The sequence below is a fragment of the Rhinolophus ferrumequinum genome, chromosome 9 (assembly GCF_004115265.2).
Source record: "Rhinolophus ferrumequinum isolate MPI-CBG mRhiFer1 chromosome 9, mRhiFer1_v1.p, whole genome shotgun sequence".
Taxonomy (NCBI): domain Eukaryota; kingdom Metazoa; phylum Chordata; class Mammalia; order Chiroptera; family Rhinolophidae; genus Rhinolophus; species Rhinolophus ferrumequinum.
In genome coordinates this window covers 12,607,232-12,634,865 of record NC_046292.1, presented here as the reverse complement: position 1 = coordinate 12,634,865, position 27,634 = coordinate 12,607,232, and the positions used below count along the sequence as shown (strand labels likewise).

The 27,634-nt window shown below is 53.6% G+C and overlaps 1 protein-coding gene across 1 annotated transcript in view; it reads left to right on the top strand.

The window, feature by feature from the left end:
• ALDH4A1 (aldehyde dehydrogenase 4 family member A1) overlaps positions 1 to 27,424 on the top strand; it is a 29,246-nt gene extending 1,822 nt beyond the window's left edge. Inside the window, exons 2-15 of the mRNA XM_033113438.1 lie at positions 9,661 to 9,754; positions 10,297 to 10,389; positions 13,166 to 13,213; positions 14,083 to 14,238; positions 15,844 to 15,993; positions 16,068 to 16,142; positions 17,244 to 17,431; positions 19,818 to 19,891; positions 22,257 to 22,453; positions 22,630 to 22,677; positions 23,462 to 23,614; positions 24,399 to 24,520; positions 25,369 to 25,487; positions 26,199 to 27,424. Of these exons, the coding sequence (XP_032969329.1) occupies positions 9,661 to 9,754; positions 10,297 to 10,389; positions 13,166 to 13,213; positions 14,083 to 14,238; positions 15,844 to 15,993; positions 16,068 to 16,142; positions 17,244 to 17,431; positions 19,818 to 19,891; positions 22,257 to 22,453; positions 22,630 to 22,677; positions 23,462 to 23,614; positions 24,399 to 24,520; positions 25,369 to 25,487; positions 26,199 to 26,311 (1,630 nt within the window). The 3' untranslated portion in view covers positions 26,312 to 27,424. The remainder of the gene's footprint in view (positions 1 to 9,660; positions 9,755 to 10,296; positions 10,390 to 13,165; positions 13,214 to 14,082; positions 14,239 to 15,843; positions 15,994 to 16,067; positions 16,143 to 17,243; positions 17,432 to 19,817; positions 19,892 to 22,256; positions 22,454 to 22,629; positions 22,678 to 23,461; positions 23,615 to 24,398; positions 24,521 to 25,368; positions 25,488 to 26,198) is intronic.
• The last annotated feature ends 210 nt before the right edge of the window (positions 27,425 to 27,634 follow it).

The following is a 27,634-nucleotide window of genomic DNA, read 5'->3' as shown; positions in this document are numbered from 1 at the left end:
TTTGCATCCAGACCTGCAGGCTCAGGTCACCTCTTCTGATACAGCAGCTAGACAGGCTTTCTCAACCTCATGGCACTGTTAACATTTTGCGCTGGATAATTCTTGTTGTGGGGGCTGACCTGTGCAATGTAGGATGTTTAACAGCATCTCTGCCCTCTACCCACCAGATGCCATTAGCACCCCCCAGTCATGACAATATAAAAATATCAGACATTGCCAAATGTCACCTGGGGGGCAGAAGAACAGTTTTGGTGTTGGTCACTTGTTCTTTACTTCAACAAATATGTAGGACACATCTGTGGTGTGCCAGGTTTGCATTTAGGAAGAAACACTTTTAGGACAGTTTTAGTGATCTCAGCGTCCTATACAAAAAACTCTAGTGCTGAGAAAAACCATCTCTTGAGGAACTGATATGGATGATGGTCTGTAGTGTTTCCCTTTTTGCCTGGAGTGCCAGGAATCTCAACCAATTAAAAAAAAATACTCTTGATTGTCTTTTCTTTTTATTTAATTCGTATGTGTGCATTGTAAAAAGGGCAGATAATACAAAAAAGAATACAAAAACATCTGTAATCTCACCACACAGAGATAACCACTCATCATTTTGATATCTTTTTAACTTTCCAAGAATGTAACTGCTTTAAAAAGGAAACCGAAAAAAAAAAAAAAACATAAAATGAGCTCATCTGCAAATACTTCTTAAAAAATTGTAGTTGACATACAGTGTTATATTAGTTTCAGGTGTACAACACAGTGATTAGATATTTATATACCTTACAAAGTGATCACCATGATGTCTAGTAACCATCTGGCACCTTACATAGTTATGAAACGACATTATTGACTATATTCCCTGTGCTGCACTTTACATCCCTGTTACTTATTCTGTAACTGGCGTTTTGTACTTCTCAGTTCCCTTCACTTTTTTCCCCCATTCCCCCATCCCCCTCCCATCTGGCAGCCATCAATTTGTTCTCTGTATCTATGAGTTTATTTCTGTTTTATTTGTTCATTTGCTTTGTGTTTTAGATTCCACACATAAATGAGAACATATAGTATTTGTTTTTCTCTGTCAGACTTATGTCACTTAGCATATACCCTCTAGGTCCATCCATGTTGTCACAAATGGCAAGTTTCATTCTTTTTTATGGCTGAGTAATATTCCATAATATATATGTATCACATCTTCTTTATCCAATCATCTATTGATGGACACTTAGGTTGCTTCCCTATCTTCGTTATTGTGAAGTAATGCTGCCAGGAGCATTAAGGGTGCATATATCTTTTCTAATTAGTTTGTTGTTTTGATTTGCATTTCCCTGATAATTGGGTCGTGCTGAGTATCTTCTCATATGTCTATTAGCCATGTGTGTCCTCTTTAGAGTAATGTCTATTAAGGTCCTCTGCCCATTTTTTAAATTGGATTTTTTTTTTTGAGGTTGAGTTGTATGAGTTCTTTACATATTTTGGATATTAACCCTTTTTTGAATATATCACTTGCAAATATATTCTTTTATTCAGTAGATTGCCTTTTCGTTTTTTTGATGGTTTCATTCACGCTGCAAAAGCTTTTTGTTTGATGTAGTTCCATTTACTTATTTTTGCTTTTGTCGCTTTTGACCTAGGAAACATACCTCCAAAAATATTGCTAAGAGCAATGTCAGAGTTTACTGCCTATGTTTTCTTCTACGAGTTTTATGATTTCAGTTTTTACATTTCGCCTTTAATCCATTTTGAGTTTATTTTTATATATGGTGTAAGAAAGTGTTCTAATTTCATTTTTTTGCATGTATCTGTCCAGTTTTCCCAGCACTATTTATTGAAGAGACTCTTCGCCCACTGTATCTTGCCTCCTTTGTCATAGATTAATTGACCACATAAGTATGGGTTTATTTCTGGGTTCTCTATTCTGTTCCATTGATGTGTATATCTGTTTGTTTTTTGTTTTTTTAAGATTTTATTGGGGAGGGGGAACAGGACTTTATTGGGGAACAGTGTGTACTTCCAGGCCTTTTTTCCAAGTCAAGTTGTTGTCCTTTCAATCTTAGTTGTGGAGGTGCCGTTCAGCTTCAAGTTGTTGTCCTTTCAGTCTTAGTTGTGGAGGGCGCAGCTCAGCTCCAGGTCCAGTTGCCGGTTGTTAGTTGCAGGGGGCACAGCCCACCATCCCTTGCGGGAGTCGAACCGGCAACCTTGTGGTTGAGAGCCCACTGGCCCATGTGGGAATTGAACCGGCAGCCTTACGGAGTTAGGAGCATGGAGCTCTAACCGCCTGAGCCACCGGGACGGCCCGGACGGCCCTGTATGTCTGTTTTTGTGCCAGTGCCATACTGTTTTGACTACTGTAGCTTTGTAGTATAGTTTGAAATCCAGGAGAATGATACCTCCCACTTTGGTCTTCTTTCTTCAATGGCTTTAGCTGTAAATACTTTTTTGTTGCTTGCTTTTTCACTTCATAGACCTGTCTACCTCACTATATGTTCCCAGAGCCTAGAACTGTGTCTAGTATCTGGCAAGTCCTCAGCAAACATTTGGTGAATGAATGAATGAATACAGTCCTTCCTTGTCCACATATATTTATCACAATCAGTCTTGAGACAATCACCACAGACATCTTATGGATGGCCCACGGATACTCAGTAATGGCAGTGGCTACCATTTGCCTTTTATATGGGTAATTTTACTTAGCTCGTCAGCAACCTGTGATGTAGGTTTCATTATCCCCATTTCACAGATTACACAAGTGAGGTCCATGGAAATTAAGGAAAACTTGTCCAAGGACTTAAGCTAGTAAATACCAGGCCTGCCAGTTGACTGCCCCCTATCTCCTTTCGCACTGACTGACCTCCTGCCCTTTTCTCTATTTCATTAACTTTATCATGGATGCCAATTCTTTTTGGAAAGGGCCAAGATACATATTTATGTTTATATATAAGTTTCATAATAAACAAACACAAAAATACCAGCCTAGGGCCAGGCACATAGTAAGCTTACAGTGGATGTTAATTTTTGTCCCTTACTTGCTCTGGTACCACCCTGCTGGGTGCCAGGAGTCCAGAGATGACCCCACCTGAGTCCCCCAATGTCAGGGGGCTTGTGGGCTGGAATTGGCCACTGTCCCTTCCCCTGCCGGAATCTTGGGTAACTTTGGCCTCCTTTCAGCCCACCTGCCTGTTTAATTTTCAAAATTTCAAGCCCACCCAATGCTTATCCCAGCCTGCCTGCCCCTTGGCTGGGCATAGGTTGTGCTGGGCAGGGGCCTGGCACTTCCCACCGTTCCCTGGACATACTCTGCTCTGTCACTCCTCCAAGCAGTAGCTGGGCAGTGCCTCTTGCCTGGAATGTCTTCCCCTGGGGAGTCTGCACTCACCCAGTGCATTGTGGCCTTGGCAAGGCAGCTCTCCTTTGGCCCTTCTGTGTCCGGTCTGTAAAATGGGGATAATCCTGTAACAGCCATGTAGCACAAGGGTTAGAGAGACGATGTGACAAATGGCTTGCTTGGGCCTGGTACCCAGTGTGTTGCTCTGTAAATATCAAGTGAAGGAATAAGCAGAACCTACGGGGATCCTGAGACTTGCTTCTGAAGTTGTTAGAAAGTCCCCGCTGGAGCAGCAGTCGGCATGGCACATCTTGGAGCCCTTGCTTCGGTTGCCGGGCTCCTTGCTCCACGCACTGTAGGTGCTGAGCAGTTGCTGTTGGAGACAGGGGAGCAGGGGTGGCCATTTGCAGGACTGGGCAGAGGACAGCATGCAGTGAATCCTGGCTCCACCTGTGAGGTCTGTGGCCCTGAGCAGGTTACTTCACCTCTCTGGGCTGCCTCGTGTTCTCATATGGAGAATAAAGCTATTAAGAGCCACCTGATAGAATTGTCTTGGAGATTAAATGAATGCATACACGAAAACCACTTTGAGGAGTGTCTGGCACCTAGCGAACTGAATACGTGCTGCTTCCATCATTGTGTGGATCCCTTGTGCCGCTCATGGGCTGCCCTGAATGACCGTCCTTTGTCAGGACTGTCAAGATGAGAAGGTCCCAGCAGCACCAGGATGGTGGCGGCTGCGGAACTCAGATGTCCTCAGTCCTTCCCTTTTATTCTGATTGATTCCCCCCATGCAAAACACCTTCTCAGGGGATGGGCAAGACATCTGCCTTCTGGGGGGCTCCTTACCCCCCACGCCCAGACCTTTCCTTTCCTGGCAGAGACAGCATCATGGAGCGGATAGCCCTGGGCTGAGCGGGCAGTGCCAGTGGACAACTGTGTGACCTTGTGCAAGCCACTGCCCGTCTCGGGGCGGCCCCTTTCTCAGGTGGGAACTGGTAGGAGAGAGGAGGTGCTAGCTGGATGGTGAGGAGGATGCACCTTTCCTATCAGCCCCAGCTGACCATGGGCCTCTGAGATGATCCAGGTGTATATCTCCTGCGTGAGGAAGACCTGGGTTCAAATGCTGCTCTCTCATTTGACCTCGAACCGTGAGGAGTAACATCATCTCTGCACCTCAGTTTCCTCCTCCATCAAATGGAGGTAATAATACATTTGTAGGGTGGATTCACAGAGATAATCGCTTAGCCTTGTGCCAGCCATGTTGTAAGTGTTCAGTAAAGGTTCCGTGAGGTTTTCTGGGGCTTTAAAGTATAAACAGCTCATCCTAGGTTTGACGCCTCTCCCTTCTGGACCTGCCCTGGGCCTTTCTCTCTGCTCACTTCCGCTGCTGGCCCCTTGTCCCAGTGATAAGGAGGATTCGTCTTAGCAAGTCCCAGATATCAGCTGGGAAAGCCTGGGCACTGAATGAAGCAAGAGTCATTCATTTCCTTTCTACACCTCTTCTTGGACTTGAACACCTCCAGGCTCAGCCACTGGGGGGCCCAGGGGGCCTGCATCCAACCCCCTCGGTGTTGGAGGGAAAGCACTGGCCTGGGAGTCCACCCCTGGGGGCCTGGCGTTGGCTCTGACACCATTTGTGCATTAATTGCTTTAAAGGGTGTTTCTCAAGTGCTTACTGTGGGCGGCCACGTATTGTGTCCAGTGGTGAAGGGAATGGACACAGGCCAGCCAAGTGGAGCTTACGGCCTGGCGGGAGCACAGACAGCCAGTCAGAGTTCTGTAGTGAGGGTTGTCACTGGTGCTTTGAGAAAAGTGAAAGGCTAAGGAGGAGCCGTTAAGGGTGCATCCAGACGGCGTGAGGCCAGCCACGCAAAGAGCATCCCACGCAGAGGGGACCGCAGAAATGACCAGGGCGACTGGATCGCTGCAAACGAGGTGGGAGGCGGTGGGGGCGGTGGGCATTGGGTCTGGAGGCCTCGGTAAGGATGCTCATCTTTCTATTGTAGAAGAAATGCGAGGCCACTGAGTCGTTCTGCGTCGACCACTTCCTCTCTGTGTTTGTTTCTCTGTCTGATGGTCTCATTTTCATGTTAAAACTATAACTTTGGCTGCGGTTTGGAGAGTAGCTTGGAGACAGTGGAACAGGAGTGGCCATTTGCCGTTGTCCAGGCAAAAGCTGATGGTGCAGTGGACCCGCGTGGAGGCCACCGGTGACCTGGGAGCTCGGCCCACCCCGCTTCCCCTCACTTTTCCTCTCTGTGAACGTCTGAGGTTGCGGTGGCTGGCCGAGAGTGCCCTCCAGCCCTGATGTTGCCCGTGGCAGGAGAGGTTTTGATGCTCTGGTTTGTTAAGCTCAGATCCTGGTATCCGCAGAGGGTGGAAAGGGGAGCTAAGGTCTCACACCGAGGCAGGGAGATCCCCCGGGTGAGCAGAAGGGGCACCCCAGGTTGTTAGGAAAATCCGAGTCAAATTCAGACTCTGCCGTATGCCTCCTCCTTAAGTGGACGAGCTGAGAGCTGCCCTCAGCAAGGTCGGGTTTGGTTTATGTCTGCATCCCAGAGCCGGGCACCTGGTAGTTGCTCAGGAAATGTGATGGAAAAGTGTGTGAGCCCTTTGACCTCCTCTGACTTAGCTCTGTCTCCTTGAGGTGTGGAGTGAATGTCCTGCCCAGCAGGGCCTTGTGCATCCTCACAGAGGCTGCAAGTCCGAAGGTGATTCATCTCTGCCGTCCCCTGAGCCAATGAAAGTGCTTCTGTGAATCCCAAATGGCCCGTGAGCCCCCTCCACTCCCCACCCCCAAACTGACGGTGTGGCCTGGGTTTTTTCGGCTCAGGCTGATCTTTGAACTAGTTTCTGTCCCCCAGGCCACACTCAGACAGATGGACAGCTGGGCCAGGCAGGGCCTGGAGAATTTCCAGGCACAGAGAAAGCCAAGTGGGTGTGTGATCCTGAGGTCACAGTGGGCCTCTGCCCCGGGGAAAGTGGAGGGAAGCCTGCAGGATTTGTTTCTGACACTGGGAGGGAACAGGGAAAGGAGAGCTGTTGGCTATGCCATTTTCAGCTCCTGCCTGGGTGGAATATGGTGCCGTTTATTCCAGCAGCATCTGGTGAGTACCTGGACCAAACCCCTGCTCCTTGGGGGTGTCTGGGGACCAATTTGCCTTGGAAAGCCTGGCCTGGTGAGATGAACATTCTGGGAGATCTTTACAATTTTCTTTACAAAAAAAAAAACCTAAGAGCGGCAAGCAAGATGAGGAAAGGCAAGCAAGTGCTTTTGGTTTTCACAGTGACCTGCAAGGAACGCAGGCTTACCCCCATTGTTTCAGGTGAGGAAACAGAGGCCTGCAGAGTTGACGATAATAGGCTGAAGTCTCAGAGCAGGTGTAGGTTTTGGTCTGGGATATGTCTGCTTTTTCGCACCCACCAGGAACTGGGGTTCAGAGAGGGGTTGGCGTGGCCTGCCTCCTGGCTCCAGCCCAGCACCTGTTCTCTGCTGACTCTCATCGGCATTCTCTTGGCTTAAAGAGCACATGGCCATGTCCGATTTTACTGACTGGTGGTTGTGTGCTGCTACTCAGGCCCAGGGAGGGGCTGCTGGAACCTTCTAGACAGCCCTGGGAATAGACACTGCTCTTCCCTTTCCTGAGAGGCTGTTGGGGCTTGTGGCTGCTGGTCTCTTCTGGCCTCTCCATTCTTTCCGACTATAATAGGTGGGAAGGGTGGTGTGGATTTTAATTTATTGAGCACATCTGTAATTTAGCATTGTTACCTCTTCAAATCTCCATAGTAGCCCCACGAGATGGGTGTCACCCCTGGACAGTGACTGTCCCAAGGTCAAACAGCTAGTGGGAGGCTGAGCCAGCCCCACATTTCTTCCTGTGGTCAGGGGCGGGTGGGGCCTGAGGGATGTGCCTGGCTTCCTTGGGTATGGTGGGTGTGGCCTAGGGGTGGGTGTGGCCTAGGGGTGGGTGTGGCCTAGGGGTGAGGGAAGAGGAGGTAGAAGGTCCCTGTGCTCACCTTGCCCTTGAGGATCCTGGGTGACCCGGCCCTGCCCCATCTCTCCCCTTCCTCAACCGCACAGGCCCCTTTCTGCTCTTCCTATCATAGGCTCCTCATTCAGGCCCTTCGCACTTGCTCTTCCCTCTGCCTGGACCGCTCTTACAAGGTCGGACAATTAAGTTCGCGAACTCATCCTAGAAAAAGTGCTACATACCTCACTGCTGAATATCACTAAGGTCATCTTTGAAGTACTCCCCTTGGGAAGCTATGCACCGACGCCAGCACCTAGTCCACCTTTCAAAGCAGTTTTGGAACTCTTTTTATGGAATGGCCATCAGAGCTGTGATTTTATTACCCTTGATGTCCTGAATGTCATCAAAATGTCTTCCTTTATCTTCGGGTAAAGAAAGAAGTCATTGGGGGCCAGATCAGGTGAGTAGGGAGGGTGTTCCAATACAGTTATTTGTTTTCTGGCTAAAAACTCCCTCACAGACAGTGCCGTGTGAGCTGGTGCATTGTCGTGATGCAAGAGCCATGAATTGTTGGCGAAAAGTTCAGGTTGTCTAACTTTCTCACGCAGGCTTTTCAGCACTTGCAAATCGTAAACTTGGTTAACTGTTTGTCCAGTTGGTACAAATTCATAATGAACAATCCCTCTGATATCAGAAAAGGTTAGCAACATCATTGCAACAAGTTCGCGAACTTCATTGTCAGACCTCGTACATATACCTCCTCCCGAGGTCACCTCCTCAGAAAGGCCCTCTCTGACCATCCTGGCTGAAGTAGCCCCACCCATCCCCTTACTTACTCAGTTTCGGGTGCCCTCTGTCGTCGTCGTGTTTATTTCTTGCCCACGTCCCCGTAGAGGTCAGCTACATGCAGCCAGAGGTCTCGTCATCTTAATCACCGCTGCATCTCCAGTGTCTAGAATAGCGTCAGACACGTAGCAGGTACTCAGCCACTTTGTAGGACCTGCCCTTGGTTTTGTGTCCTTCCTCTAGGCCTCCTAGGCTGTGTCTTTAAGCCCCCAGACCTCTTCCTAGTGAGAAGGAAAAGCAAGTGGCCCCGATCCTCATAGCCGGGCCATTTGGTTCTGTTGGGCAGGAGCCACCTCACAGAACCCCAGCCTCAGATGACGTCGCTCTGAGACCGTGAGATGAGACGCAACAAGCCCACTTCCAAGTTTTATCTAAGCACAGACAAAACCAAGGTCACCGTGCCACCGCCAAAGCACCACACGTCCCCGTCTCTTGCTAAATGAGGGACTGCGTTCCCCAGGTGTGCATTCTCCCTCTTGCCGTGGCCGGTAGCCCCGTGTGTACAGCCCCAGGTGTATCTCTGCTGGTCTCGGGCTGGGGGCGTTGACACCAGAGGGAGGTGCTGCCTGGGTTTTTCAAATGCAGTTTTCTCCTGATCCTGGTCGCGAACTAGTTGTTTTTCTTTCGGGACCTCAGTTACTTATTTCTGTAACACAGTCTTTGGTGACACCCCTCTGATAGCCCCATCTATGATGGATGGGAGGTGGTAGCCAGTCTAACAAGCCCTGTGTGTGTTAGCTGGCCTTTGTCACTAATGTCCTCATGTACAGATGAGGAAACTGAGGGCTAGAGGAGAAGTCCCACAGCGGGGGCTCCAGCTCTGGACTGACTGACCCCCAGACACATTAGGGGTCGTGGTCATAGAGAACACTAATCAGTGATGTCGTAGGTTCCAGGTTGACTAGTGGCTCCAGAATAAGGAGTGCTTGGAACTCAATACCCAGGAATCAGGCCCTAAACCCCCAAACCAGCCCTTTCTGTCCCTGCGAACAGCTTAGGTCACTCCTCCAAGTTCACGGTCCACCCATTCTTGCTCAGCTTTTTGGGCCCAAGACTCTCAGCTGGTTCACATTCTGATGAGACCCAGCTCTGGGATGTCTTGCGTTTTCAGCTTAGAGCAAGAAGTGACTTGGGTCTGTTTTGGGATCAAGTTTGCATTACGGAGAAATGAAGGGAGAATAAACCCTCTCCATGTCCAAAACACTTACAAATGGTTATGCATCTGTGGATTTAAACTTCCAACAACCATGTGAGTTTGTATGATTATTCTCACTTCCTAAGTGTAGGACAGGCTCAGAGGAAGCAGGTCACCTGCCCAAGGACACACAGTAGCAGGACTGGGATTTGAGCTTGAACTTTGGTTTTTGGACCCCAACGCCTGTTCTCATGCCCTGGGGGTTCTATAGTTGCTCTGGATTTCAGGATTCGGGGCCAACACAGGCCTCCCTGTTGGAGAGAGAGGGGCTGGGGCTGGTGGTGGTCACAGCTGACCTGTCTGCCTCTTTTCCCCACCTTTGCATCCAGGCTTCTGTGGAAGCACACCTCCTCCCTGACGGTGGCCAACGAGCCCATCTTGGCATTCACGCAGGGCAGCCCTGAGCGAGAAGCACTACAAAAGGTAAGGAAGGGTAGGGGCACCCAGCGGGTGTAGGGCTTGGAGCAGAGCCTGCAGCCGTTACCCCCTCCTGCCCCTGCTCCCAGCCCTGGAAGGAAACCTGGAGTCTGGGGAGAGCCATGTGTCTGGAGGATGGCAGAGGCTAGGAGCAGCAAGGTGGCAGCCGGGGCCTCTTTGGACACTCAGTCCAGGTCAGGGCTCATAAGCCCTAGATGTTTTATTCTTCCAAACATTCTTCCATTAATTGCCAGTATTTAAAACCTTGTGAGATTTCGTGTATGAGTACATTTCAGTTGCAGTTTTAAAAATCTCTTTTTGTAACAGGAAAACCTGGCAATGCTGGCCTCACCTTTCTGCATGATATGAAGTGACAATGGAGGGGGGCTAGTCCCCTGAGGGGAGCCATGTTCTCTGACCACAGCCCCGCCTGGCACCCTTCTCTTTCCTGTTCCTGCCTGGGCATCTGTGTTTGCAGACTGCTTCGGGTTTTAGGTGGGGTGAAGCGGGGAAGGAAGTGCCCATCTGACACCTTGTCCTTTCCCAAGGCCTTGAAGGACCTGAAGGGCCAGACGGAAGCCATCCCGTGCGTGGTGGGGGACGAAGAGGTGTGGACCTCGAACGTGCAGTACCAGGTGTCGGTAAGTGCAGTGAGTGGGCCGGGTTCGGTCTCTCCCTGAATCTGGGCTCTATCTCTCGGGTAGCACATAAGCATGTGACGTGGGATCTCTGCCTGTGGAGGGGTTTGTAGTCTACTCCCAGATTTTGGATTCCATGCACCGGTATGAAACTTCCAAAAGCAATTTGGAGGGCTGTCATAAAAGGTGCCAACTTCACACCTGCCAAGAGGAAGTTAAAAACGACTGTCACCAGCTTCACCATCACTAGAAAAGTTGACCACCTAGAGAGTAGGAGGTAAGGTAGAACGTCGGGATTTAAAATAATCCTTCCAGAGAAAGGACAATCACTAAAGCCCTGATCTATATTTGGGAACCACTGTTCTGGCAGATAATGAGCTCATTTGAGGTAAGCACCCAGGCTGTACCCTGCTGGAGCCAAAGCTCCTTCCACAGACACATCTGGGGGGCCCTGTCCCATCTGCACAAGCTCCTCCTTCAGTCTCTGCCATTCCCCTTAGAGGTAGGAAGATTTGGAAGTTAGCTGCCCATTTTACAGATTGGGAGAAGCTCAGAGATGTCAAGTGACTGGCCTGGGGTGACCCAGTTAGATACAGAATGGGGAGGACAGATCCAGCTCTCTAGAATCATATCCCTCTGAAGGGGTTTATAGTCTACCCCTTGATTTTGATTCAGATGAATTCATTTGCACTCTGACTGTTCCTAAAGAGGATTTAGAAGCAGCTTATTAATTAGCATTAATATGTGTTTTAAACCACTGGAAGTTATTCACTGTGATGCCAAGAGACTTTTCTAGCCTGCCCTGGTTTGCACAGGGGTATAGTGTGGGTTGTGTGATGTCACTAGCTAGCTAGACAGCCACACTGTGCCCAGCTCATAACTGAGTCCTGTCCACAGGCAAGAAAGAACCTGATGAGTCCACCCAGCATTTTCTGTTTTTCTTGATGGATTTCTCCACTAGGGGGCTTAGGGGGTAACGGTGGGCTAGGGTGAGAAAGCTGGGCTCCAAGCCCCGTGATGACATTGGCCTAAGAAACCCACCGGCATGGAGTTTATGGAGCCAGGAACTAGTGTACACTTTGTATGGATCAGGAAACTCATAGGTCTATAATTTGGGGAAGTAAAGGGTTGGCCCTTTTGTAGTTAGGGTAAGCATGTTCTATGTCTGTCCAGATGGATCCCTGGGCAGGTGTAGGCAGGGGTAAGGGTGAGGACCCAGGGGCCCCACTCTAAGCATTCTGAGGACAGCCTGGGACAGGAGTGACCTGGAGCCCCTGCTGCCGAGCAGCGACCAGAGGTCCTGACATCTGGAGTCGTCGGAGCGCAGCCTGGGATCTGCCAGCGCCTCCGGCCTGCACCCGGTGGTGCCAGGCGCCAGCCCAGAGTGGCTCCTGCGGCCTCACTCACCAAGTCAACCTCTGTAACTGCCTAGAGCCCGCCCTTACCTGCGGCTCCCCAGGCCTCCATGGCTGCCGTAGCACCCGGTTTTCTTCCAGGCAGCTGGGATTTCAATAACCTCCTGGGTGGGCGCTTCTGCTTTTCATTCCCCATGTTGCCTGTCCGAGCTGGCCATGTGGTAATCGTCGGAGCCCAGGCACGTGGGGCAGTTGGAGGCGTGAGGGCAGGAGCTGTGTTGCTGGGACGTACTGCTCACTGGGGGTATCGGGCTCCATTCGGATGTACTGAATTGAAGTGCCTGGGTTCTAGCTGCCTTCTCAGGCCCCTAATCATCACAGGTCCATCTCGGGTATGGACAGGATACAGGTGGTCATGCCAGGCGTTAAAATGAAGGAAAAGGGGCTGCTTCTACCGAAACCTAGACCAGCACTCCCCAACAGAACTTTCCGCGATGATGGTGGAAACCTTCTGTATCTGCATGTCCATCACAGCTGCCACCAGTCACACGCGGTTATCAAGTGCATGAAATGTGGCTCGTGCCGTGGTCGGAGTTTAAACGCCCATAGGCACGTGTGGCTAGTGGCTGCCCTGTTAGAAAAGTCCCACACAGGCCATTGGCAGACTAACAGGCGGCAAAAGTGTTGATAATTACGGTGTAAAATAGTTATATCACCAGCCCTGAGTAGGGAAAGAAGTGAAATCTCTCCCTGCTTTATTGCTTCTGCTGGCACTCAGCACGACAGAGGTCTGTCAGGGTTTGTTGGCATCGTCCCTTTTCGATGAGTAAATCTAGGTTCCACGCAAGCGGCTCAGGAAGCAATGGCTCGGTTCCCTAGGGACTTTGGGGGCATGGCCGGACTCCTGAGTGTTTCACCACACCAGTCATCGTTTGGTGCCTCCCACGGTAGCAGCTCCCGTCACTGAGCAGGCGCCTTGTGCCAGACCTGGTTTGAAGAATCTCCACCTATGGCCTCTCCATGCTATGAGGCACAGAATTCCCCATCTCCCAGATGGAGAGACGTGGCGAGGGGAAGTCAGTTTACAGAGGCCCCACACAGCTAGTAGGTGGCAGACGGGGATTCGAACCCGGTCTGTCTGACTACAAAGTCTATGCTGTCCCTGAAAGACTGCGGACCGTGCCTTTCTTAGAGACTGGGGACCTTCCAGAGCAGGAACTATGTCTTAACTCACCTAATAGCAGAGGCTCTATAGCCCTCGAAGGGCAGAGGTCCATGTGGCTGGGGCGCCTGGAGAAGGCTTCGTGGGGAGTGGAGGGGAGAGAGCGAGTGCGCCGAGGGCTGTCCCTGGAAAGCCAGCTCGGAGCCGCACGCCCACCCTGGCAGCTCTCCTGAGCCGTGACCTCACTCTTGTCTTCTTTCAGCCCTTTAACCATGGACACAAGGTGGCCAAGTTCTGCTATGCAGACAAGGTGAGTCCCTGGTGGCTTTGTGGTAGGGCTGCCGCTCCTGTGTCGTCCTGCTGGCTGCTGACGTGGAGGTGGACGTCAGACTCTACTTCCTTCTGGTCGTGGGGCCGCAGTGGGGGCAGCTGGGACTGAGGGAGTCCCGGGGCTGGTGTCTAGAACAGGGCCAGACATGAAAGGGGTAACTTTAGCCAACGGGGCGCTGCTGTGGTCAAGGCTGGGACATCTCTGGACATGCCCGTTACTGTGAGGCAGTCCCTGATCCAGGCAGAGGGAGCAGATTCTGGAGGCTGAGGCAGGGAAATTGGAGACATCATGGATGGAAAGCCAGACAGGGAATTACATCATGGAGGACCATCAAGAGGGAACGGGGTGACCTGTGGCAGGGGGTCTGGGAGGTGGCATCACGTGGCTATGAGGGCCGTTGGCATCTGGGATGCCAGCAGTATGTGTATATCTCAGGCTGTGGTTCTGGCCTGTCAAGGGGAAGGCCAGGTCCCTGACCTCGAAGGCTGGGGTCTCTGGATGGTGGGTTCAGGGGCCCCAGGAATAAGGTGAGCCCCTGATGAGACTGTGAGAGAGAGTGGAGTAGCTTTAACAGCTGAAGGATTCAGTGCCAAATGCTTGGCATGCTGACCTCGCTGGCAGGGCCCTCAGACTTCTCCAGACTGGCAGCAGGACAGGTTCTGAGTCTGGGGTGGCCCAGCTGGCGATGGGACACAATGTCTGCAGCTGTGGGGTGTGGGGGCTGAGGGCCGAGGGAGCCAGGAGTCTTCCCGGGTGGAGAGTGGCCTCCAGCTCGCTCTTGCCTCGCTCATTCCCCTGCGACCCTTACTGCTACAGGAGGAAGCCCCCAACCTTTTCCTCTTCATTAGGCCCTGCTCAACAAAGCCATCGAGGCTGCCTTGGCCGCCAGGAAAGAGTGGGACCTGAAGCCTGTCGCAGACCGAGCCCAGATCTTTCTGAAGGCTGCAGATATGCTGAGCGGGCCACACAGGGCAGAGATCCTTGCCAAGACCATGGTGGGACAGGTGAGGTGCCTGTGGGCACAGTTGGGGGTGGGTAGCAAGCAGTTGTACCCCGTGCAATTCAGCAGCTATCAACTGGGCAGCCTCTGGGTGCCAAGACCTGCTCTGCTGGCTGGAGACCGAGAGAGGTCCTTGAGGGACAGGGCCGAGGAGAGGGGACAGACACATATAAATTGTGAGATAAAGTGCACTGTGCTAAGCCTTGTGTCCTACTATGGAAATGTCCCTTCCCTGCCTTCTCTGTCCCCTTGTCTAGGCCAGGCCTTTGTCGGGCTTTGCCTGGACTGTGAGTTGCCCTATGCAGTCCTCTCGGCTCTCTCAGACCCTTGTCACCCTGAGAGGTTTTTCTGACACCTCTCGCTGGTCACTCCAGGCTTACAAACCTCCAGATCTCTTATCACTGAGAGTCCTTCCTTCCAAGTCCTGAGCCTACCCCCAGAGCCCTTTAGTTCCCACCTCTCTGTCCAGCTCACATCTGGTCTGCTCTTTCCATCAGGCCATCCTGCCCATGACGTTGCCAGTCTGGACCTAGCAAGGTCCAGGTCTAGGTGGTGTCCAAGGTCTAGGACACCACAGGCGTCCCATCTCCCTGGCTCTGCCCCACGTCCCCTGCCTGAGATGCTCACTCTCTTCTCTGCCCTGTCAACTCTTACCCGTCAAGGTCTAGCCCAGATCTCATCTCCTCTGTGAGGCTTCCAGAACCTTCTCTGTCCAAAAGGGTCAGAGCATGCGTTCATTTTGTCAGTTACAGCTCAGTTCACATTGGGGTGTAATGACTTCGTTTGTATTTGTCACCCCTTTACAAGCTTTTGAGGGATAGTAGTCATGTGTTAATGTCTCCCATCTTTCTGGGCCTCGCATCAGGTCTTCCTGGAGTCTAGAAGCTCCAGATAAACATTTTTGGGGGAGTGCGTGGTGGGCCAGAGAGCAGCACTAGCAGCCCAGAGTGCCGGGGAAGGAGCAGAGAGAGAAAGGGTTAATTTCACCATCTGCTGGAAGGAGCCTTAGGGGATTTGGAGGAGCCCAGCCTGTCCCTGCAGTGAGTGCTCCCTCTGCTGCACAGACAGCTGTACGACAGCTCCACTCTGCCAAGTGCCTCCCGATTTTCTCAGCAGTCCCTGGGGTGGGTGTCGGGCTCCAGTGTCCCAGGGGAACCTCACCTGGGCAGGAAGAGACACACTCACTCCAAGACCAGGTTAAGGAGCCTCTTTCTTTGAAGACTCAGGAGCTTGTAGGAAGCTCGCTGGCCGTGCAGAGCAGGGGGCAGTGCGTCTTCGCTCCCTTGGCTCCTTGTTCTAAGCCGAGCGAGCAGCTGTCAGGGACCCTGGGTGCCAAGATGGGTCCCATAAAGGTCCATTCTTGCTGCTCAGAGTCTTTCCCTGCACTCACATTCGCTGTCAGGAGAAACAGACATTCTAAGGGAACGTTTACAGTCATGAGGCCTGCTGGTTCTTGGCTCAATGCGCCCAGTGAGGGTACGTACTCATCCCAGGGCAGGAGCCACCAGTGCCCTGTGTATGATGATGTCAGCGTGGGCACAAGGTCCAGTGGGAGGGCTGACGGGAGGCAGTCTGCCACCGCTGACCCTCTGGCCCTCCCACCTCTCAGGGAAAGACGGTGATCCAAGCGGAGATCGACGCTGCGGCCGAGCTCATCGACTTCTTCCGGTTCAACGCCAAGTTTGCCGTGGATCTGGAGGGGGAGCAGCCCATCAGCGTGCCACCCAGCACCAACCATGTGGTGTACCGGGGGCTGGAGGTACCCCGAGGTGCAGGGCGGGAGGGGACTGCTGGGGGCCTGGAGCTTGGCCTCACTGCCTCCTCTGTCCCCAGGGCTTCGTGGCGGCCATCTCCCCCTTTAACTTCACTGCGATTGGTGGCAACCTGGCGGGGGCGCCGGCCTTGATGGTGAGATGTGGGCAGCGGGCAGAGATGGTGGGAGCGCAGCAGCATTCCCGTCTCAGCAGACAAAAGGCCGCTCTTGAGCCCCTCAGGTCCCAGCACTAGGCCTGGGGAGAAGCACAGTGTGGAGGCAGTGTGGGGCTGTGGAAAGGCTTTGCGGTCAGAGGCTGGTTTGGATCTCGGCTTTGCCCTGCTCTGGGTGACCCCAGGCAAGCCCCCGCGCGGCCCTGAGGCAGTTTCCTCACCTGCAAAGTGGAAATAACAGGAAAGCCTGCAACACAGGGTTGTGAGGAGCAAATGAGGCCGGGCGTGGGGCACGTCTCACGCGAGGCAGGTCTGGCCCTGTGCGGGCTTAGCGTATGGTGACTGTTACTGATCCTGATAATTACAGCTCATCTCTGAGTGCTTGCTATGTGCCTGATGACTAAATCGTGAGGGGTGCACGGCTAGGAAATGATGAGACAGATAAGGACTCAGGCCTAGTTTTAAAGTCACGGCTCCACTGCCATTATCAGGGTGACGGTGGCCATTGCCCTCATGCGCTCCCATGCAGCCTGCCATCTGACGTCCTGGGTGGCTCGCAGAGTAGCAGGAGGAGGGCTAAGAGTCGTTGGGGGCCTGGGCCCCACACGGGGCGGCTGGTGGTCCGGGCGCTCGTGCACAGGGCCGTCCTCCCCTCGCGCTTCTGAGCACAGGCAGACATGCACATGCCCAGGCGCCCACGTGCCCTCGCCCAGGACACGTGCAGAGACAGCCCTGTGAGCACTTGCTCAGCCGCTCCCAGTGAGCACCCAGCAAGTCACCCACACCCAGAATGGATCTGCCCGAGGGATGCTGGCAGGACCAGTCTGAGCAGGCTCCCGGAGGAAGGGAGCTTTGGCCAGAATGTGGGAGCAGACAGGGCAGGCATGGTCTCGTTGGCAAGGGCTTTTAGAGCACAGTGCCAGCACCTGGAGGAGCAGGATTGGTCGGGGCCATGTGGCCTGCACAGGGGCCTGGTGGTTTCAGGGGCGGGATGACCATGCCGTGGGGTGAGGTGGAGTTGGGGCTGGTGGCCCCCAGTCTTGTGATTATTATTGTGCCCCCCCCCCGCCTCACCCCGGGTAGGGCAACGTGGTCCTGTGGAAACCCAGTGACACTGCCATGCTGGCCAGCTATGCTGTGTACCGTACCCTCCGGAAGGCCGGCCTGCCTCCCAACATCATCCAGTTTGTGCCAGCTGACGGGCCCACATTTGGGGACACTGTCACCAGCTCAGAGCACCTCTGCGGCATCAACTTCACAGGCAGCGTGCCGTAAGTCCCTGGGGTGGGGTCGGCCAGGGTGGTATACCAGGGACATTCACAGGCCACTGCCTTATCACCTCTGTCCAGGAGCTGGGGCTGTGAACGCAGAGGTCTGGCACTGACCGTACCCACTTACTTACTGTATGGCTGTGGGCAAGCCATCCGTACCATACTGCACCTCTCTGAGCCTCCATCTCGTCACCTGTACAACACAAGTGATGGTCTCTACCTTGGAGAGTAATCGCGAGAGTCGAACTAATTGAACGAACGACAAAGAGCTTGACAGGCAGTGATTTTGATTCTGCCTCTGTCACTGGAAAGGGCACAAGGGAGCTTGTGAATAAATCGGAGGAGGAGAGTCAGGAAGCCTCCTTGGCAGCTAAGCTGAGGAATTGGCCAGGCAGAGGGTGCTGGGAGAGAGTTTTGTAGGAGAGGGAACAGCACATGTGGAGGCCTAATGCCCACGCTCCTGTGCTCTGGGAGGTAGCAGTGGTCCCGTGCGGCTGGAGTGTGGAGTTCTGCGGCCAAGAGGAAGAGGGTGGGGGCCGGCGAGACATGGTTCAATCATGACCACTCCTTCATTCACTCATTCAGCTGGTATTTAGCTGAGTGCATGCTGGACTCTGTTCGTGCTAAGGCTCAGCAGTGAAAGCCGGGAGTAGACAAGGTCCTACCTCTCGGGGGATTTAGTCCAGTAACTGTAAAGCCCTACGAGCTGACAGCTGTCTGGACTTTATCCTGAAGATGATGGGAGCCACGGGAGGTTTAATGCAGGGGAGTGGCTTAATCAGAGTTCAAGCAGAGAGTACACCTGGTAGCTCTAGTAGGACCCGGCAACTGAATCTGTTTTCTTTGACTCCTAATAGAAACGAACCAACCTTGCAAAATTGGGGCAGTTTCATGTAAAAATCCAAATGTTGGCTTCTCTTGAAAACCTGGATGCTGTGGTCCCCCTTGGGCCTGCATTTCTACGTGGCACCACTGGCTGGAGGCGGGTGGGTTCCCCACCGGCCCCACCGGGCAGATCTCCGCATTCACTCTATGCATTCACTCTATGTCTGCCCCTCCAGCCCCTGTGTTTGCAGCCTCTGTTCTAGCTGATGGCTCTGGCTGTTCAACGCACAAGTCGCTAGTGGCCAGAAGCAGGAGACCCTTAGGAGTCTGTCCACATCCAGGGAGGGATGACGGGCCCTGAACCAGGAAAGAGACGGTGGAAAGGGACAGAAGTGGTGGGCCAATTCAAGTGAGAGAGTAGCAGGGAGAATCAATCACCTGTCTATGGAGTCGGGGTTAGGGGGGTCATTGGAAACATCCAGACTCGAGGGCAGGAGGGGGGCATCGTTCACCAAAGTGGGCACCCAGAAAGCTGAGCAGCCGGAAGGTTTGGGCAAAGATGAATCACAAGCTGGTCACTTTGAATTTCGGGGTACCCCACGGTTATCTGGGTGCAGATATTGGGATCAAATTGGAGGGCCTTCCAGGTGTCCCTGCGGTGGCTTCTCACCTCTCTGCCAGCCTCAGGCTCCTCCACCCCCCTACCCACCAAGGTTTATGGGGTGGCATGGCAGCGTTAGAATTGCTGAGTCGAGCTGTTTTCCAAAAGGCCCGCTCTGCCAGCCGTGGGTCCCACAGGTCCCTGCCTATCAGCAGACGGAGCGGGCCTGGCCCCCATTTGCCATGCTCTGATGAGCAGCAGGCTTAAAGGTGGGAAAGTCATAAATTAGTATTAGCTACTGTGTCGCCAGCTCCCTGGTGATTAGCATTTTTATTGTTTTGTGGTGCTGAGGTTGGTCACACTCAGAACTCAGGGAGGAGGCAGAGGCCTGAGCTGCCTCTCCCAGGACCCCTCCTCCGTGTGCCCTCTGGAGCCTGGGCACTGGGCTTCAGGGTGCCCCTTGCAGACTACGGCAGCGCCTGTCCCCCATCAGGCACCCACAGCATGCCTGGCACTGTCCTAAGCACTGGCTCTCATTAGAGTGAATCACGGAACAGCCCTGCCTGGTAGGATTATTTTTTCCAGTTCCCAGGTGAGGCACAGAATTTGCGGCTCAGAGTGGTTAAGTGATAAGCAAAAGTTCACATAGCCCTGGGTATCTGAGTTAGGACTCTAACGCAGCAACCCCTGGCCTTGCCTGCACCATTTTGCCGCCAAGACTCCCCTTTCACCTTCCCCATAGGCCTGATGCAGCCCATTTCCAGCGGACACTACCTACTGGGTTCCCCATCCCCGCTGTGACCTCTGCCTGCCTCCTGCTGGGCTGCTGACCTTGGAACTCCTCCCTTGGCTTTTCAACTCCTTCCTTTGATAGGGCCTGTGCCCTGCCCCCCCAGGGCCCTCACCCTCTCAGGTACCTGAGCCCGGCTCCCTAATCCCCACCCTGTTCTCTGGTTTCAGTACCTTCAAACACCTGTGGAAACAGGTGGCCCAGAACTTGGATCGCTTCCGTACCTTCCCACGCCTGGCCGGAGGTAAGGGTCCCTCTCCTTGGGGCCCCAGGGACCTCTCCCTCCCCTGCCATCAGGAAAGAGGAGGAGGTGATGCAGCCATAGGTGGGGCAGCCCTGCAGGAGCTGAGACCTGGGGGACCTTAGAGGCAGAGCCTTTGTTCTGGCAGGTCCCAAGGGTTGTGCAGAGCACCTATGCCTCAGAATGTGTATTTTGTCCTTCATTCATTCATTCATTCATTCATTCATGCATCATTCAGCAAATAAATTATTAAGCATCTACATAGGCGCTTTCTGGACACTGAGATTGCAGTGATGACGAGACATACAGACCCAACCCTCACAAACTTCTGTCCCAGTAGCAGGAGGCAAATGGTAAACAGAGGCCGTGTTTCCCCGAAAATAAGACCTAACCAGAAAATAAGCCTTAGCATGACTTTTCAGGAGGACATTCCCTGAACATATACCCTCATACGTCTTTTGGAGCAAACCTTAATATAAGACCTGGTCTTATTTTGGGGGAAACACAATAGATAGATGATGTCAGGTGGTGACAAGGACTGCAAAGAATTAAAGGAGGGAAAGAGGAAGCAAGCAAAGACCCCCAAGGACTAGTGGGGGCGATGACCTAGGGTGGTTGGGAGGTGGGGACCCTCTTCAAGGAGGAAGCATTTCAGCTGAGACTTAAACAATGAAAAGAAACCAGCGTCGCAGAGATCTGGCACAGAGATCTATAGCGCCAGCACCGTGCAGTAGATCTTTCTGTGGTGATGGAAGCGTTCCATGTCCACGCTGGCCAATACGCTGGCCACTAGCCACCAGCGGCTATCAAGCACTTAAAATGTGACTGGTGGGGACTGAGGGAGTGAATTTTTGTGTTTTGTTTACTTTGAATTAATTTTACTTTAAATAGCCATATGTGGCTGGTGGCCACTCTGCTGTGTCGTGCAGACCTAGACAGAGAAACTGCAAATACAGGAAAGCCAGGAGATGGGAATGAACTTGTATTTGAAGAAACAAGGGCAGTGTAGCTGGGGCAGGGAGGGGGTGGCAGGAGATGGGGCCGAGAGGTCAGCTGGGCTCGATCTTGTTGAAATGATAATTTTGCCACAAAGAAACAGTTTCTTGGTCAAGGAAATTTGGCACATGCCCGTTAAAGCAAAGCGGATTCCTTGCCTGCGGGACGTCTCAGAGCCTTTAATGTCTTTACTATGCATTGTATATCTTCAAGTGTAATGGCTGATATGTGTTGGCCAAACTCTTTGGACCACAGAACCCCATTTTTGCAGAGACCCCTACCGACCAAGTATTTTGTGAAACACACTTTGAGAAAGTGCCAAGACCTCCCAACAGAGAGGCTGTCCAGGACCACACAGCACAGTAATGGCAGAGCTGGAGCTGGTGGTTCAGTATTCTTGTTCCTGGGTGTAAAGTGTGGCCCCAAAGGGAGACTAGATCCCACTTCTGAGCTGGTGAGAACTTTGATGGGGGTGTCAGGGAGGGGGAGCCCTTAGGGCCAGCTGTAGCATCACCAGCTTCCAGCCCCCCAGCACACCCCAGTCCAACCTTTACCAGATGGGGGGCAGTGAGCCCCTTTGCTGAGCTGTCCAGGGTTTTCTACTCAGTCTCCATCCCACCACCTCCCTGAGGCAGTCAGACCACTGTTTACTCTATCCCTTCCCGACTTTGAGCCCATGGCTTCATTGCTGTGTGCCTCAGTTTTCTTGTCTTTAAAATGGGAATAATAATGGGAGGTTGTTATGAGGCATCAATGAGACAAAATACAAAGTATTTTGAACAGAGTCTGGTGGGTAGTTAGTGCTTTGTACCCAGGAGCTGCTATTAGCTGATGTTTAACTGAATGGGGAAACCAGGCCCCACTGTGGGGGGAGGTGATCTGCTGAGGCTCCCTCACGCTCAGAAAACTGGAGGGTAGAGAACAGGGACCAGCCCTGGCAATTGACATGAGTGGACACCCTGTCCTCTTGTTTTGTTGGGTGTCAGGAGAAGGCTCAGAGAAAGCTGTGTCCACTTCTGGGAATGGAATGGGAGCCTAGGATTTTGGTCCTTTCTCTGCCATTATGTTGGGCAGCATCCCTACCCCCAGTCTCAGTTTTCTCATCTGTATAATGGGGAATTGGTCCTGATGACCTCTCATGCCCTTCGCCCTTGCTTGAGCCTCAGTTTTTTCATCCGTAGAATGGGAGAATAGACCTGGTTCATCGGTTTCTGGGATGTTGTCCAGCTATAACTGCCTCTCCCGTTCTTGTCCACCCGGTACTGGGGGCGGATCACAGGGCCCTGTGGACAGGTGCAGGCAGTGCACTGAGCCCCTGGGCTGGCTGGGGGAGCCCACTCCCCAATTCATTCCCCCACCCCCACCCCTATAGAATGTGGTGGGAAGAACTTCCACTTTGTGCACCGCTCGGCTGACGTGGACAGCGTGGTGAGTGGGACCCTGCGCTCAGCCTTCGAGTACGGTGGCCAGAAGTGCTCAGCCTGTTCCCGCCTCTATGTGCCTCATTCGCTGTGGCCGCAGATCAAAGCGCAGCTGCTGGAGGAGCACAGCAGGATCAAAGTGGGAGACGTGAGTGCTGCCTTCATCCCTGCCAAGGCCCAGCGGGTGGCTGATGGGATTGGAGGCTCCTGGGTGGCTGATGGGATTGGAGGTGCCTGTGCGGGTGGCGCTGGGGTGGGTGAGGAGGTGGCTCCTTTTGGAGCCTGTGGCAACTCTGTCTCTTCTGGTGTCTTCCTTGCCTCCAGCCTGCAGAGGATTTTGGGACCTTCTTCTCTGCAGTGATTGATGCCAAGGTACAGGCTGGAAGCTGGTTATTCCTGGGGGGGCTGAGACCTGGACTGGATGGAAGAGGGAGAAAGAGATACGGGGAGCCCTGATCTCAGGTCCACACAGCCCCACAGCTTCTAGGAAGGCAGCCAGATAACCCTCCTTGCCTCTAGCTTTGAACAGGGCAGAATCATCCAGCCAGAAAAACTCACCTGACCCTGCAACCGGGCTCAACAAGCCCTGTTTAAGTGTGTATGTCCGTATGCACACACATCTGCATACATAAACCTAAACACACGTATATGCACACGTATATGCGTATCATGAACATGTTCATATAGACCTCTGTATGTGGGTATGCATGTCAGTCTTTCCACACAAATGCATACACATCCATACACACGTCTTCATACATGAACAAATCCACCCACATGTGTGCATGCATGCATATTCGTGTACATGTTTGTATGTGTAAATAGGCACATGTGTAGGTCTACGTGCATAATCACATGCATGTAACACAGGTATAAATGTGTTTACATGTTTAAACATAAAGACACATGGCCGTGCATATGCCCAGGTGTGTTATGTTATATGTGAGTATGCCTATAATTCTAACACACACAAGCATGTATGTTTGCCCTTATCCCTGCCATGGCTCATCTAGACCCTGGCTTTTGCCCTCAGGGCCCCCCATTTCAGAATTTGGGCCCTTCGGGGACAGGTGTTTTGGGGTGAGTGTATTGGAGAGCTGCTGCTGGGAACGGCCCCCCAGCTAGTCCTTGACACCCCCCTCCTCACCCAACCCAGTCCTTTGCCCGCATCAAGAAGTGGCTGGAGCATGCGCACTCCTCACCCAGCCTCAGCGTCCTGGCGGGGGGCAAGTGTGATGACTCTGTGGGCTACTTCGTGGAGCCCTGCATCGTCGAGAGCAAGGACCCTCGGGAGCCCATCATGAAAGAGGTGACTGGGCGGGCGGCACGGTGGGGGGATCGCCTGTCACCCAGCTCGGCACACATACGGGCCCTGGCACATGGTTTTCTTTTTGAGGCATTATCCCATTTCTCAGATGAGGAAAGTGAGGCCCTAGAAAGGGGATGTCCCTCACTCTTGAGCTCAGGCCTCCTGACCCCAACTCCAGTGCCCTTCCCTGGTACTGCTGACCCTGACTGGTGTCCTAGCACTTCCACTGACCTTTACAGACTCTCAATGGGGGGCAGGGGGTGGCCACAGCTGACACTTGACTGAGGTGAGGTGGGTATTATCAGTCCCATTTTACAGATGAGCAACTGAGGCTCCGAGAGGTTAAGGCACTTGCCCAGGATGACAGTGCAGAGGTGGGGGCGGCAGGAGTGGAGGTCTTCCCCCAGCCCCTTGGTGGCAGAGGGGACAGTGATAACTGTCGGCCAATTCCTAGGCCAGCTCTTGCCAGAACTTTCCCATTTTCCGGGGCCTGGGCCCTTGGCTTTTCAGGTGTGGGTTTAGCTGGCTGGGGGCTAGAAAGCTCCCTTGGATCTTTCGCCAGGTTGGGGTGGGGTGGGCAGGACAGGAGCTGGGTGCAGTGCTATCCCTCCCTGGAGCGGGGAACCCAGCCGGAGGCCGAGCCTGGCCCTTCTTACAGGTGCTGAGGTGTGGACTGAGGCCTGGGGCTGGGGACTGAGAATAGAGGCAGAGGCCAGGGCAGGCAGCCTGGGAGGCCTCAGGGCGCTGGTCCAGGCAGGACGCTGACCTGGGGCTTCTCTCCCAGGAGATCTTCGGGCCTGTGCTGACTGTGTATGTCTACCCGGATGAGAAGTACAAGGAGACCCTGCAGCTGGTCGACAGCACCACCAGCTATGGCCTCACGGGGGCAGTGTTCGCCCAGGATAAGTGAGTGGCCGAAGCTGCTCCTCTCTAGCCCTGGTATCCTGTCCCCACCCCAGAGATTGGCCTACTGGACATAGGTCCTAGAAATAATGCCTCTTTTTGCCTTCTCTTCATTCCCCTCACCTCAGCCCCGACGGGCAGGCAGTCCTCCTAAGTACAGGTACACGGAGGCAGCCAGGCTCTTTGTTAAAATGCAGATTCTGGGACCCCTTTATTGAATCTGGATCTCTAGGGATGGGGCCTAGGCCTGGGAATGAGTGCTTCTGACCAGTTCCCCCAGATCTGATGGGGCCCCACTGAGCAAGGTCATTGCCTCATGCTGCAGAGTGGGAAACAGGTTCAGGGGCAGGGGCTCGCTGCTCATCTTGCAGAGGCAGGATTTGAACCCAGGTTTTAGCCGTGATGCTAAACCTGAAGCTTTGCTTTTTCCTTCCTCCATGGCACCAGTTGTCATCCCGTGTCCGCCTCAAAGAGGGAGTGGATGTGGGATTGGAACCTGAGGGTCAGGATGGAGGTCTGGGGGTTCCCTAGCTCCCGAGGAGCGGGAAAATTGGACCAGGATGGGCACCTCCCTCGAGTGTGTGCAGCCTGACCCACGTCCTCCGTCCTTACAGCAGCCCGGTGATGGAGCCGTACTCACCCCCTTTCCAGAGGAGGCAGCCAAGGCTCAGAGTCCCTAAGTCCCCTGCTCAAGGGCCCACAGCCAGCAGCTGGCCCACGTCACTCTCCCCGGCTGGGCCCGCTGCTCACCTGGGCAGCCAGCCAGCCAGGGCTGGGGTGTGTATTGGAGGCAGGGCCTGGCGCTGGGGGTTGCGGGCCGGCTGTCCTCTCACCATCGCCCTGCCTTGTAGGGACATTGTCCGGGAGGCCACAGAGATGCTGAGGAACTCTGCCGGCAACTTCTACATCAACGACAAGTCCACCGGCTCAGTGGTGGGCCAGCAGCCCTTCGGGGGGGCCCGAGCCTCTGGTGAGTGGAGCCCCTTTTCCAGAGGGGAGCCGAGTTCCTGGCAGGAGACCCGAGTCCTTTATATCAAGAGTGTTAAGAGGAATAGGAATTGCTCCATCTCCTGATCACTGTGAGCCAGGTGCTGGGCTTACCACGAGTCTTTTCAACGACCTTGTGAACCCAGGTGCTACATCCTGCCCCCATTTTACAGAAGAGGAACCTGAGGCACAGGGAGGTGAAGTGACTCGCTCAAGGGCACAGGGCTAACAAGTGGTGGAGCTGGCTTGTGGTTCCAGCACCCACACCTTAGACCACCATGCTCCAGGTCACTTCATCCAACTCCCTCCTGTTTACAAATGAGAAACTGAGGCTCAGATCTGCCTAGTGGCAGAGCCAGGGCTGGAACCCAGGGCTCCCAACTCCCAGCCCAGTGCTGTCTCCACAGGGCTCCCCTGCCTCCGAGACACCCCTTACAGGTGGGGCACACAGACCCCGCGAGTGTTGGCGTCCAGCCTGCTTACAGTTCCTGCCTCGGCCAACCCTTAGCTGAGTGCGCTCTGCACAGATGAGCTTATGAAACCCTGGCTGCTGTGAACACGTTCGGTTGTAGTTTAGCTGTTTGCTGCCCAGGCTGGTGCTCCATTTATTTCGTCAACTCCTCCCACCCCTTTTCCCTTCTGCCCGGAGCGGTTGAATCTTTTCAGAGAAAAACAGAGCTGTTTTTTTCCATAGGAACCAATGACAAGCCAGGGGGCCCCCACTACATCCTGCGGTGGACGTCGCCCCAGGTCATCAAGGAGACCCACAAACCTCTAGGGGATTGGCGCTACTCATACATGCAGTGAGCCCTGCTCGGCAGCTCCGCTGTCCACCTGTCCGTTCATCCAGGCGACTGACCTCACTGTACTGGGCCCACCCCAGGCCCTCCACCCCACCCCTCGTGGGACGGTCCCCTTTCTGCAGCGAAGGCCTGGTCCCCCGTCCCCCAGTGGCCCGTATCCTGGTCTGTCCCAGCTGTGGTTGAGCTCAGGCTGGGGAGGAACAGGGCCTCTGCCCCTTCCCGTCGGCTGTCCTAGAGTTTCCATCTTATAGGTGTGACCTGGTGCCGGCTGATTTTCTGTCCTTTTCTCCTCTTTCTTCTGCACTATGGCCCAATGGTTCAGGGACCCAGGGAACGGCAGTGGGGCAGTTCCCCATCCCTTGGGAAAAAGGAGGCAGCTCTGGGCCTCTTGGCAAACCTCAGCACCCACAGAGGCTCCCGGCCTTGGCTCTGGCTTCTGCAGGTCTCCAAGATGAGGTGTGAGCAGGGTGACCTGCAGGACTGGCGAGTCATGGCTGCAGGGTGCAAGAGCACCAGCTGCTCTTGGCCTCTTTGATCTAGGCTGCTCACCTTCCACACTAGCCCTTTGCTCAGACCCACCTGAGCCAGTGAGTACCTATGCCTGACCTTAAGCCTTAGCTGCCCATGTGCCTTTATCCAGGGCTCCTGTGTGCCCATGTGATCCTGGCCACTGGAGGCCACCTGCCAAGGTGCTGGTCCTTCCTGTTTAGGCTGGGATTTTGGAAATCCCTGGATGGACATTCATACTGTTTCAGCTTTCCCTTAGCAAGCCTGTCCTGCCCTCAGAGATGGATACTCTCGGAGCCTGGGTTGGCCTGGGGTTTTCCAAAAGGAGATCAGTTTCCCACTGGCCATGGTAAAACAGACCCAGGTAGACATTCCCACCTTGTCCTCCCCCAGACCTCCCCTTGCGTCCCCATCCAGACAAGGCCAAGGCTTACCCGTAGAATCTTCCCTCCTTTGCATGTTAGTGGCTCTGTGAGGACTGGCCCTTAGTGGCCTGTTCTTTGTCTGACACAGCCTATCAGTGGACACCAGCAAATAGGTTGGATTCTGGGTGGCCAGGGATCTGTAAGGGGTGACTTTGGAGGGCAGTTTTTAGGGGGCCCTAAGAATTGCTGGCATGGGGTCCCCACGTGGTTGTGGCCGTTTCCCAAGTGCCATGTTCTCACACCGTGGACAGGGATGGGTGCCGATGTCACCTGGGCAGGGCATAGATTCTGCTTCCTTCGAGGTTCTGCATTGTTTCCCACAGGGGGCCGGGTCAGGTGCCCAGGGGTGGGGGCATGTTCCTGGTTCTACTGTTCTACACTGTGAGGTGGTAAGG